The sequence below is a fragment of the Triticum aestivum genome, chromosome 1B (assembly GCF_018294505.1).
Source record: "Triticum aestivum cultivar Chinese Spring chromosome 1B, IWGSC CS RefSeq v2.1, whole genome shotgun sequence".
NCBI classification, from domain to species: Eukaryota; Viridiplantae; Streptophyta; class Magnoliopsida; order Poales; family Poaceae; genus Triticum; species Triticum aestivum.
The window spans coordinates 496,557,408-496,569,237 of record NC_057795.1 but is presented as its reverse complement, the minus strand read 5'-3'; the positions used below and the strand labels follow the sequence as shown (position 1 = coordinate 496,569,237).

Below are 11,830 nucleotides of genomic sequence, written 5' to 3'. Positions count from 1 at the left end.
GCAGACGACCCATGCAAGACGACCCGCGCGCACACCGGATGGTGTTGCATCGTGTACCCGTGCTGTTTCCACTGCGGCGTCGGCCACGTGGGTGCGCGCCTCAACTCCCAATCGCGGCGCCTCGTCCTTCTGTCCAGTGCTGCGGGTCACGCTACGTAGTACGTACTCCTACTAGTACTAGTTGCCACATTGCTCTGTACAGAGGCGGAGGACGGAAACAAATTAAGGTGTGGCGAAGTCTTAAAGAAAGAATTCTTTGGATGCAAATCGCAAGAGTCAATACACATTACAACCAAAAACCAAGTACACTGAAAATCTAGGCATGTTTCAATAGGAAAACTACCTAAAACATACCGATAATGAAGCTTTCAATGGCGTCTAGAAGACCCAGGCAATGGCAATGCCCTACCTTCATTCTGAAAATCTTGCTTAATTTTACCAAGATCTATACTTTTGAAGATCTCTCGCTCAATGTAACAAACCATCAAGTCATTAAGCCAACCATCGGTCATCTTGCTGCGCAACTCAGTCTTGATAATTTTCATTGATGAGAAGGCCCTTTCAACAGTTGCCGTCGCTACCGGTAGTAGCAATGCCAATTCAATGAGGCGATAAACAGTAGGAAACATGACGTGCCTTTCAAGTTCAACCATCATTTTAGCTAGGCTTGCAATATCATGACAAGCTCTAAAGTCTTCAATTCTTCTCATATGGATAATGAATAGATCAAGGTTATCTTCTATATGTTCACGTTCATAGTCAGAGAAATCATCATGATAAATCTCTGTGAGCCTAGCAAGCTTATTCAAGTTGAACCTAGAAAACGAGTTTCTTGGGTCAAGACAAGAGAAGTTCTGGAGCAGCTCTGAAGATACCTCATTAAAACGATGATCAAACTCCGTGGTGATGGAGTCTATAGCAGCATAGAAGGTGTCCACACGAAAAAAATGATCAGCCGTCACATTGTTTCGTCCACCTTTTCTTGATTTACCCCACTTTGTAAAGATGTCATCCATACTTGGTATTGGAATGTCGTTTTTGGTGCAAAACACTTTGACATCTTCCAAGAGTGGCTCCCAACCATCATTTCTCCAGTTGACCAAACGTGTTCTCACATCTGTAACCAATGACATTGCCTGAAATGAGATAACTACAATTTTAGATGCATGAACAAAATACATCAACCATACTAGATAGATCTAACATGATCCATCACATATTCACATACCTGAACAACATTTTGATCCTTCTTTTGCAATAGAAGAGATAAATCATTTGTGATACGAAGGATTTTTAGCATCATCTTCAGGATGAACACAAAGCTAAAGGTCTCCATTTGATGAACCAAACCTCCCGCCCTACATGGAACACGCACATCATCCTCAACAATGCCCAAAACTTCTATGACTGCATCCCACATTGATTCAATGCGAGATAAGGTTGTGTAATGAGATCCCCATCTTGTGTCTCCAGGTCTGACCAACGATGTTTCTTGATTTTTCCCTCTTCCTGTGGGCATCTCACCTCTCTCAATCTTATCCAAAAGATCTTCCTTTTGCTTGTCAAGCAATTTATCCTTCCTCTTGCAAGATGAAGTACTGAGATTGGCAATCATGGTCACATATTCAAAAAAATCCTCAACACCCTTGCAACATCTCGAAACAGCAACAACTACCAACTGCAGTTGGTGGGCAAAGCAGTGGATATAGAAAGCATATGGGTTCTCATCTCGAATTAACTTCTGAAGTCCATTGAATTCTCCTCTCATATTAGATGCCCCATCATATCCTTGCCCTCGTAGTCTTGCAACAACTAGACCATGTTTAGCAAAAACCTCCAACAAAGCCTTCTTCAAAGAGGCAGATGTTGTGTCTGGGACATGCTTAATAGCTAAAAATCTTTCAACGGTCTTTCCTTTTTTGTTCAAATACCTGTAGAAGTAGACATATAATTAGTTAACCCACTCTACATATAACAAAAGGAAAAACACATAGACACTTAACATGCTTCAATACATACCTGACAACCACGGCCATTTGTTCTTTCACCGATATATCACGACACTCATCAATAAGAACAGTGAAAAGACAATCACCCATCTCTTCTTTGATTACTGTGGTGACTGCAGTTGCACAATGTTTGACAAGTTCTTTTTGAATTGTCCCGGAAGTCATTTTGGCATTTTGAGGACATAGCTCATCAAATGCAACCTTCACTTCCGGAATTCTTTCTTTGACCCAATCAAGCAACTCTAAAAAATTCCCCTTGTTCAAAGAAGAACTGGATTCATCATGTCCACGAAATGGTTCACCTTGCAATGCTAGATAACTTACAATGCCCAAAGATGTATCCACACGAGTTTCATACTTGACAAGTGAACCTTGGCTGTAAGTTGTAACTTTACTTTTCACACTTGCCCCTTGATTTTTAAAATCATCGCATGCTGTTTTTGATATATTGTGGATGCTACATGGCCCACCAACATGTTTACGAAATGCCGCAACCGCATTTTTCCAACAGTCAAAACCCAATTTGGAGAAGACATCATGCCCAAATTTATCATCTATTCGGTCATGCTTAAAAAGATAGCAACAGAAGCAATAAGCCTTATGTGTTGTTACACTATATTCCAACCAAACAAAATCCTTATACCATTGTGGCCGGAAGCATCTTCCATCTCTATTTGGGGGGAAAGTGCAACTAGTTGGTTGAGTTGCACCCATTCGTATATAAGCAAATCTAACATCATCTCTAATGTTGGGGGCAAAACTATCGAGTGGAATGCGAAGTCCTGGATCACCCTTTATGTAATCTTCACTAAAAATAGTTATACCTTCAATCCCGTGAACTTCAACATTCTCTTCCACTATAGCTTCGACGGAATCTGTAGTTTGTTCTTCCACTTGTTCGGTTGGCATCAAATTTTCATGATCTACTTCCATGGAAGTCACTTGATCTTGATGATTGACATTTGCTGAAATATTGACACTTTCGCGGGTGCTTGGATTCGTTTTTGAGCTGCTGTCACTACCAATCACTTCAAAATACCTTTTCAAATCTGCAGTGACAAGATTAATATATCACTAAAATCTGCTGGATTGTAATTTGTAAGGCTTCAAGATGCTGTTCAAAATTGCTACAAAATTTCAGAAAAATGAGAAATTACCTCTTCCCCTTTTCTTTGAATTTGCTAGTCCCTTCCCCCTTCCTTCCATCTTCTGGCACTCTGGACCGAACAGCGCTGGTTCAGAACTTCAGATAATGGAGAACTGACAGAAGAAAAAACACCAACACCCAACAACAGAAAGTTCAGAGTTCGGACCCTACACCCTAGGGATTACCAGAAAAATCCCCGACTTCGGCTCTCGCCGTCGCCCGCTGGAGCCGCTGGTGAAGTCGTCGACGGAGCCGCAGCTGCGGCCGCCGCCGGAGCCGCCGCTTGATGCGCCGCTGGAGGCCTGGAGCCGCCGCTTGCTGCGCCGCGGGAGGCCTGGAGCCGCCGCTGAAGGTGCCGCTGTGCAACAGCCCTCCAAGCCCCCAGCCCGTTGCCGCCGTCGACTGCCGTCGTCGCGTCCGCCTGGTCCTCGCGACCTGGCCAGCCGCCGCCGCCACGCTAGGTTTGGGTGGGTGTCGCACTGTCGCGTTTGGGTCTGGGTGGCTGTCGCGCGCGTTGGTGGGTCTGAGTGGGCCAGTGGGGTACGTCGAGGCTCTCGAGCGGTCGAGCGCCGATGTCCAGGTCAAAAGCGATAGATACATAGGTATAATTTTTTTTTTGCCAAAAATCAAGGTATGGCGGGTGCCATACCCTGCCCACCGGAGCCCTCCGCCAGTGGCTCTGTATATGTTGCGTGGGGAAGATGCTGTGAGGGCTGGGCAGTCGACGACACCGCATGTCTCAGCATGAAAGTGGTTTTTAGTTTTCACTCATTTGTGTCTCAGCATGTTGGACTCTGTCCGATAATCCTTATAACATTCTGAACCATCTAAAATTACATCCAACATGATCATGAAATTTATGATACCCGCATAAATAAAAGACCGACAGCTACACAATATGAATTGAATAATGAAAATGAAAATATACAAACAAGAACCAACAAGAAAGCAGAATAATGGGGTTGGTAACTACTCCTATAACACTACCCTGATGAACGGCCGGTGCTCTTGCAGTCCGCCCGTCCGATGCAGTCCATTTTTGGTAACTTGCGTGGCCACTCGCCAGCCTAAAAAGGAAAGCTTGCCCCTCCCCCTGCCTGCCCCCCGTCGCTGTCTGGTACACGTCCCCGCCAAAGAATCACCCCCTCCCACCGCCTCGTGAACCCTGCCCTCCCAGCCCCACCGCCTCGTGAACCCTGCCCTCCCACCAAAAGTCCCTACCCAGCAGCAAAGAAGAGGCAAAAAAGACAGCGAAAGCTGGCAACAAATCATGTCACAAACTTCTGACCCCCCATACATCTGCCTGTTTATGTGAAGAGTCAAGAAAAAGGAAATGCAACAAAGACGTAGCATACTTCTGGATCGCTGCACTGTACCTACAGCACAAGCTTGTTTTTGCCATGATTTATACTCATAGAATTTGCTTCCGGATCTTGTACGTTTCTTCATGTCCTTGCCCTACAGCACCATGAATCACTTGCACAGAGGATAAGTACTAGGGCATGTAGTTTTATCAACAATTAAAAGGAAGTAGCAGGGGTACCTGTGTTTGTTCAAAACAATGAATGATGCAGGCAAATTAAATCTACTGAATTTGAGCAAAGGTCCCTGTGTTGCTCATAAACAAGAAGCAATAGTTCCCTGTGTTTGAACTAAAACCATGACACTTAATTATGGAACGGAGAGAGCACTGAACTAGAAAGAGTTGCTCACAGAAAAAACTGTTCAACAAAACATGTTGGCAAATGATGGTGAAGCTATTCTTGAGAATTGGGTAAGTTGCTTACAAAAAATCTGCGCGGACGGTAGCCGTGGGCGACAAGTGTATTGGATAAGGTCGAGGTGGGCGTGGGTGCAGTGACTATATAGTGGGGTTGTAGGCGATTCCGTGCCTGCGGTAGCTATTTAGTTTAACCCAGTTAGTTCAATTTGTGGGACGGTTTGGCAACTATATGGGGTCTAAGCAACTCACTTAGTGTATTGGATTAGTGAAGTTGGCGCCTGAGCGCGGCGACTATATGGTGGGGTTATGCTCGACTCGATGCATGCGGTGCCCGTATGCGACTATATAGTGGCCCGTATGCAACGAACAAATGACCAGTGTATAAACCCTGAGGTGTTCTGCATCTACATGAACAAATAATTGGCTTACTTATATGAAAGTCAGAGTATAACAAATGGACATTACAAAAAACAAATCAGTCGATAGCTGCGAAATGTATGTCGAGGCTGGCGCAGAGCCACACGAAGGAAAAATGCAGATGGAGACTACACTAAAAACAATTCAAGTAGCATGAATTTGTGTAAGCAACATACACACAAATAGCAGTTATATAACTTGCTTATAAACCTGAGGTTTTCTTCATCTACATGAACGGAAAAAAATGGCTTGCATCCCCTAGAGTTCTCTCTGCATCTACGTGTACATTGCTACCTGCCCCCCTAAAAGATGCAAGTATTTTGACACCCCTCCACCCCTGCTTATGTAACTTGTCCTCTGTTGTTTATGTACAAATTACTGCAGTTATGCAACTTGTCCTCTGTTGTTTATGTGCAAATTATTGCAGTTATATAACTTGTCCTCTGTTGTTGCATACAGCCTGTTATTACTTTTGTTTAACTGTTTTTTCTAAGTACATGCAACATCATTTTCTTTAGAAAGGAAAAAAAGAATGCGTAAATTGCCATTCTGTGAAGAAGATGAACACCCTATCAAGACAACTTTGCAGGACACCAGCAGGCGATTTTGTGCTAAAAGAATGAAGGCACCTACTTGTTTTTTTTCCGAAAAGGAGAAGACCCCCGGCCTCTGCATCACATGATGCCCACAACCATTTTATTAAACAAAGTAACAGGTTCAAAACAAGGTCTCAAACAATCCGACGAAACGCTTAAAAAAGTTGCCACAACCGGAGAAAATAGGGTAAGATGAGCATTTTAGGCAATTAAATTAGCAGCAGATGAGCATTTTAGCATAAGCAACTTCATCATTCTTAGGCAAATTAATTAGCAGAATATGAGCAGTTTTAGTGTAACTGACTTCGTCATTCTTAGGCAAATTAATTAGTAGCAGATGAGCATTTTAGTGTAATCGACTTCATCATCTTAGCAGTTTAATTAGCATCAGATGAGCATTTCAGCATAAAGAGGCATCATCCTCTTAGCCTCTTAGGCAAATTAATTAGCAGCAGATGAGAATTGTTGCCTACATCGTTCACACAACACTGTATTGCCTATGTAGTGTCCATTCATATGCTTGTTGCCTATGTAGTGTTCATGCATATGCTTTTTGCATATGTAGTGTTCATGCATATTGGAATTTTGCGGATCATGGCATTGCGATGTGGGCGACATTTTAGGGGTTGTGTAACATGCTGTATTTCAGCAAAAACTGTGGGATCATCTAACGTGACAAAGAGAAGGAATAAACGGCATCCTCTGGTTCATCTACATTTGGCCGCAGAGATCAATGAACTATATCTACTGAAACAATTAAGCAAACCGCGTCCACATAAGCCAGATGCAACAAGTTGGTACTACAAATCGCAATCGGCAAGTACTAGTAATCTGTACTTCTGTAGAGTTAAATACGGGCTAGATCTTACACTGAATCAACCTATGAATACCAACGAATGAAAATTCCTAGTATCGAAGAAGAGTACCTGCTGGCCCCTGGTGTTGAGCCTTTTGATGGCGTCATGGCGACCACGGTGCCACCGGCGTGGCCAACTGGCAGGCGGACGACCCCACACTCCCGAAGCCACCCTTGCCGATTTGAGCAGCCGGTTGAAGTCGCTAGTGGCGGCGTGGAGCTTCCTGAGCCCGAACTACTCGCGCAGGTTGCTCGCGCCCCTCTCCTCGTACAGATCCGGGATGCTCCGCCCCGACGACTTGCTCCCCGCGGGCCTCACAGTCACACCCAAGTCCTGGAGCTGGCTCTTGGCCAAGGGCGACGACGACACCGTAGAGCAGATGGCCTCGCCGGTTACCCGTCGCCTTCGCGCACGTCGGCAGCCCCTCCCTCCCTCCTTTTCGCCCGTCGCGCACGCACGAGCTGCACCGCCTCCATTGGCCTTGTCTCGTCGTCTTACCCTCGCTCCCACACCCCTCGCGGCCCTCCTCCTCCTCACCCTCGCCGTCGAGCTCTCACCCCCCGGCCGAATCGAAGGCGACCCCCAAAGGAATGGATGGATGCCGACAACAACCATCGACTCCCATTTTTTTCCAACCGGGCTCACATCCCTTTCTACTAATTTTGCAATTAACAGAAATACATCAGTGTGTTTTAAGTCTTAAGCAACCATTTAACCAACCACTCAAGGAAAAGGTAGACCAAAATGAAAACAACTAGTACAAGTCAAAGGAGACTGAAAGGGGGAGAGCGAGTTGGCTCATCGTCAAGAAACCCATCGCAGGACGACCCTGAAATGGATCATCTGTCATGGGTCGAAAACCTGACGACACTTTCATCTAAGCCAGTGCCCAACTTAAAGGATGAACTACTGGCATACCGAAGCCAAGCAAAATGCTACCAAACTAGTCCAGCGGGCATCAAACCCCAGTGGAAACAAACTAGCAATGACCACCCAGCTAACCAATCTGAATCCCGTCCCTATCTCCCAGAAGAAGTCTGCCACGAGGGTAGGATTTATCGGCCAGAGCAGCTGCCGCGTGAGCCAACCTCCTCACCCCAGTCTGGAACTTCGCCTTGTCATCCTCTTTAAGCAATCCTGCCCAATACAATATAAACGAGCAAGCAGTGAATACAGCCTCCAGAGGAGTACGGGCAGTATATTTGTCAAAAGTAACTTTATTATGGAGGCACCAAATCTCCCAACAGATTGCAGCAATAATCATCATATAAATTTTTTTCCCTCCTAAAAAAAACTTATATAATGTCACGCCCAATATGCGACCCTATCCAAAAGGAACTCGAAGGTCCCACCAAGGATAGACCCGCATATTGAAACGCTTTTGCAAGGTGGATATCATTACGTCAACATTACATAATAGATGGGGATACATACATAAGGCATACAATGCCACACGAATACAACATCACAATACATAAGATCATCATCTGACTACAGATAAAACACAAACAGAAACTCAAACGACATCCATCCTGCTAGCCCAGGCTGCCGACCTGGAACCTATCCCCTGATCGAAGAAGAAGCAGAAGAAGAACTCCAACACAAGCAAACGTCGCTCTCGCGTCATGAACATCGCAGAACCTGTACCTGCAACTGTTGTTGTAGTAATCTGTGAGCCACGAGGACTCAGCAATCCTATTACCATGGGTATTAAGACTAGCAAAGCTTAATAGGAAAGGAAGGGGTAAAGTGGTGAGGCTGCAGCAGCGACTAAGCATGATATGGTGGCTAACATACGCAAATAAGAGCGAGAAGAGAGCAAAAGGAACGGTCGTCAACTAGTAATGATCAAGAAGTGATTCTGAACTCCTACTTATGTCAAACATAACCCAGAAACTGTGTTCACTACCCGGACTTCGCCGAAAAGAGACCATCACGGCTACACACGCGGTTGATGCGTTTTAATTCGGATCTGGTGTCAAGTTATCTACAACCAGACATTAACAAATTCCCATCTGCCTATAATCGCAGGTCCGGCTTTCGAAAGATTATACCCTGTAGGGGTGTCCCAACTTAGCCCATGACAAGCTCTCGCGATCAACGAAGGAATAGACCTTCTCCCAGGAAGACCCGATCAGACTCGGAATCCCGGTTTACAAGACATTTCAACAATGGTAAAACAAGACCAGCAAAGCCGCCCGATGCGCCGACAAATCCCGATAGGAGCTGCACATATCTCGTTCTCAGGGTAACACCGGATGAGACATCCTACGAGTAAAACCATCCCTCGAGTTGCCCCGAGGTGGCCCCGCAGTCTACTCGATTCGGACCAACACTTAGACAAGCACTGGCCCGGGGGGGGGGGGGCTAAAATAAAGATGACCCTCGGGTTGGCCGACCCAAGGGAAAGGATAGGTGGTGGTGAGGCAAATGGTAAAACCAAGGTTGGGCCTTGCTGGAGGAGTTTTATTCAAAGCGAACTGTCAAGGGGGTCCCATAAATCACCCGACCGCGTAAGGAACGCAAAATCCGGGAACATAACACCGGTATGACGGAAACTAGGGCGGCAAGAGTGGAACAAAACGCCAGGTAAAAGGCCAAGTCTTCCACCCTTTACCAAGTATATAGATGCATTAGTAATATAAGAGATATTGTGATATCCCAACCAAAATCCTGTCCACCATGGAGCAATCTTCAACTTCCCCTGCAACTAGCAATGCTATAAGAGGGGCTGAGCAAAGCGGTAACATAGCCAAACTATTGTTTGCATAGAAAAGGTGTCAAAGGTTAGAGGTTCATGGTAATTTGGGATGGCTTGATAAACAGGTGATAGGTAGCGCAACATAGCGATAGAACGAAACAATTAGCATAGCAATGATAGTAGTGAGATCCAGGGTAGTGGTCATCTTGCCTGAAATCCCGCAAGGAAGGAGAACGAGTCCATGAAGAAGACAAATGGATGAAGCTGAACCAAGCGTAGACGAACGAATCCTCACGATCGCAACGAAACAGGAACTATCGAAAAGAAGCACACAACATGGTAAACACACCACACATGAACAAGGCATGATGCACAACCAAGCATGATGCATGACAAGGCTACATGAAGCTACTCATGGCAAGAGATGATGCAAACAAGAGCGACACACTAAGGCAAGTTTAAATGAGGCCGGGAACAACATATAACAATTCCGGTAAGTCCTCATATGCATATTTCGAAATTGGTCCAGATCTGAATAAACCTTATGTTCAAGTTGTTAAACATCAATTTAAGATGCACCAAGATGACCTACATGAGATTCTAGTCAAGTTACATATAAAGTTCATTAGATTTGGAGCTACGGTCTAGAAGATATGAGCAAAACAAGTTAAACATGGCATTGATGCAAAATACACCCAAACATCAAGCAAACACCTCAAAACAAGGATGCAACATGATAATATGAGCTACATGCCAAATCAAGCAAGTTTTATATAGAGCACACTCAAAACGGAGCAACGGTTCAACACACACGCACTATACGAGTTATAGCAACAATCTGTCCAAGACAGCAACTAGCCATATTGCAAGCATCAAAACAACATACTACAACACCTCAATATAATAACAAAAGGCATGGGCATGATGTACAGGTAAAGCATTACAAAACATGAACACTGAGCTATCTCTAGAAATCACTAGAATATGCTCAAACACACGTGGTAAGATTGCAAGTTATAACAATTTTAGACTTTGCAGAAAATAACATCACGATGCAATGTTCAGAGCTATCAAACAACATGTTACAGGAACTTATCATGGCAAACAAAGGCATGGCATGAATCTACTAAATGCATAGATCAAATGTCCTTTACTTACCATAAGCCAAAAAGGATCAGAAAATATGATGGCACCCACGTAAACATAGCAAGTTATAATACAGATTCAAACATGGCAGAAACAGAATTATGAAGACATGTAGATGAGCTTGTGCAACTCACAACAGAGCAATACATGGCATGGAAGGGCACCCAACAGTAAGAAGACATATTTGTGAAGCTAAGCATGGCAATAGCAAGTTCATAGGGTGCATGGAACACTAGCAAAACACATGGAAACAACTGAACTTAATGTTAACAGGCTGGCAGCAACATTATGAAGCAACTTTGGAGCAAGATATGAACAAGCTACAACAAGCTATAAATACTACCAGGGGCATGGATGAATATAGCATAACATGTAGAAAAAAACATGTTTATAGAACATCTCCAGATTATGCATAGAATAATTAGTAGCAACATGTTTATATAGCATCACGAAATAACTGATTGAGCCTAGCAAAACAGCAACATAATGTACCCTACTTAATAAGCTCGATTCACTCACCACAAGTCATTGCATGACAAGATAAGCATAGCATCATCAAGAAGACATGTTTGTGTAACAAACCAAGTCAAGAACAAGTCCATAGCATGCAAGGATCAACTATAGCAAGCTTGGCCAAATTGAATAACATTTAAACAATCTGCCAGGAAACATTTTGAAGCAAAAGTAGAGCACGAAAATGACATGCTAGACTACTCCATAATTGCAACCAAGGGCATTAATGGATAGACAATAACCACATGTTCAGAACACCCTTACTGAAGTATCTCTAAATATGCATGGATCTCTCTGTAGCAGCAAGTTTACATGGCATCAAAATAACAGCAGAACAGGGACTAAAAACAGCAACATCACGATGCCTAGTTTGCATGCTTGTGCTAGTCACCATATTAATCACAAAAATACATGGTAAGCACCTCTGTAAAGAAGACATGGCATAGTTCAAAACACATGTAGACATTAACCTCATAGGATGCACACATCAATCATGGCAAAAATGACAAAAGAGCTCGTTCTATTAACAGACAGCAGAAAACATCATGAAGCACTCTTACAACGATGATTCAGGCATCTAGATGACCTCAAATGAATATGATGCAATGGAATGAAATGAAGTTCACGTCGATACGAACAATTTGACATATTACACGCACGAAACGGAGCTACGGATGCGGAAATACGATGGAATGAACATGGCATGAAAATTACTGCAGAT

The 11,830-nt window shown here is 44.0% G+C and overlaps 1 protein-coding gene across 1 annotated transcript; it reads right to left on the bottom strand.

Moving 5' to 3' along the window:
* Positions 1-268: 268 nt before the first annotated feature.
* On the bottom strand, positions 269-3,756 carry LOC123079178 (zinc finger MYM-type protein 1-like). The gene is made up of 5 exons (XM_044501886.1): positions 3,342-3,756; positions 3,167-3,226; positions 2,020-3,058; positions 1,229-1,931; positions 269-1,136 (listed from the first exon to the last, which is right to left on the bottom strand). Exons 1-5 carry the CDS (start codon positions 3,754-3,756, stop codon positions 369-371), a joined length of 2,985 nt encoding a protein of 994 aa, XP_044357821.1. The 3' UTR covers positions 269-368.
* Between the last annotated feature and the right edge of the window lie 8,074 nt (positions 3,757-11,830).

Excerpts from the sequence above, each read along its gene's own strand:
- LOC123079178 (XM_044501886.1), bottom strand. The coding sequence starts at position 3,756 with ATGTATCTATCGCTTTTGACCTGGACATCGGCGCTCGACCGCTCGAGA. Across the intron at positions 3,059-3,166 it reads TTCAAAGAAAAGGGGAAGAG|ATTTGAAAAGGTATTTTGAA; the intron begins GTAATTTCTCAT and ends TTGTCACTGCAG. Across the intron at positions 1,137-1,228 it reads AGGATCAAAATGTTGTTCAG|GCAATGTCATTGGTTACAGA; the intron begins GTATGTGAATAT and ends ATCTCATTTCAG.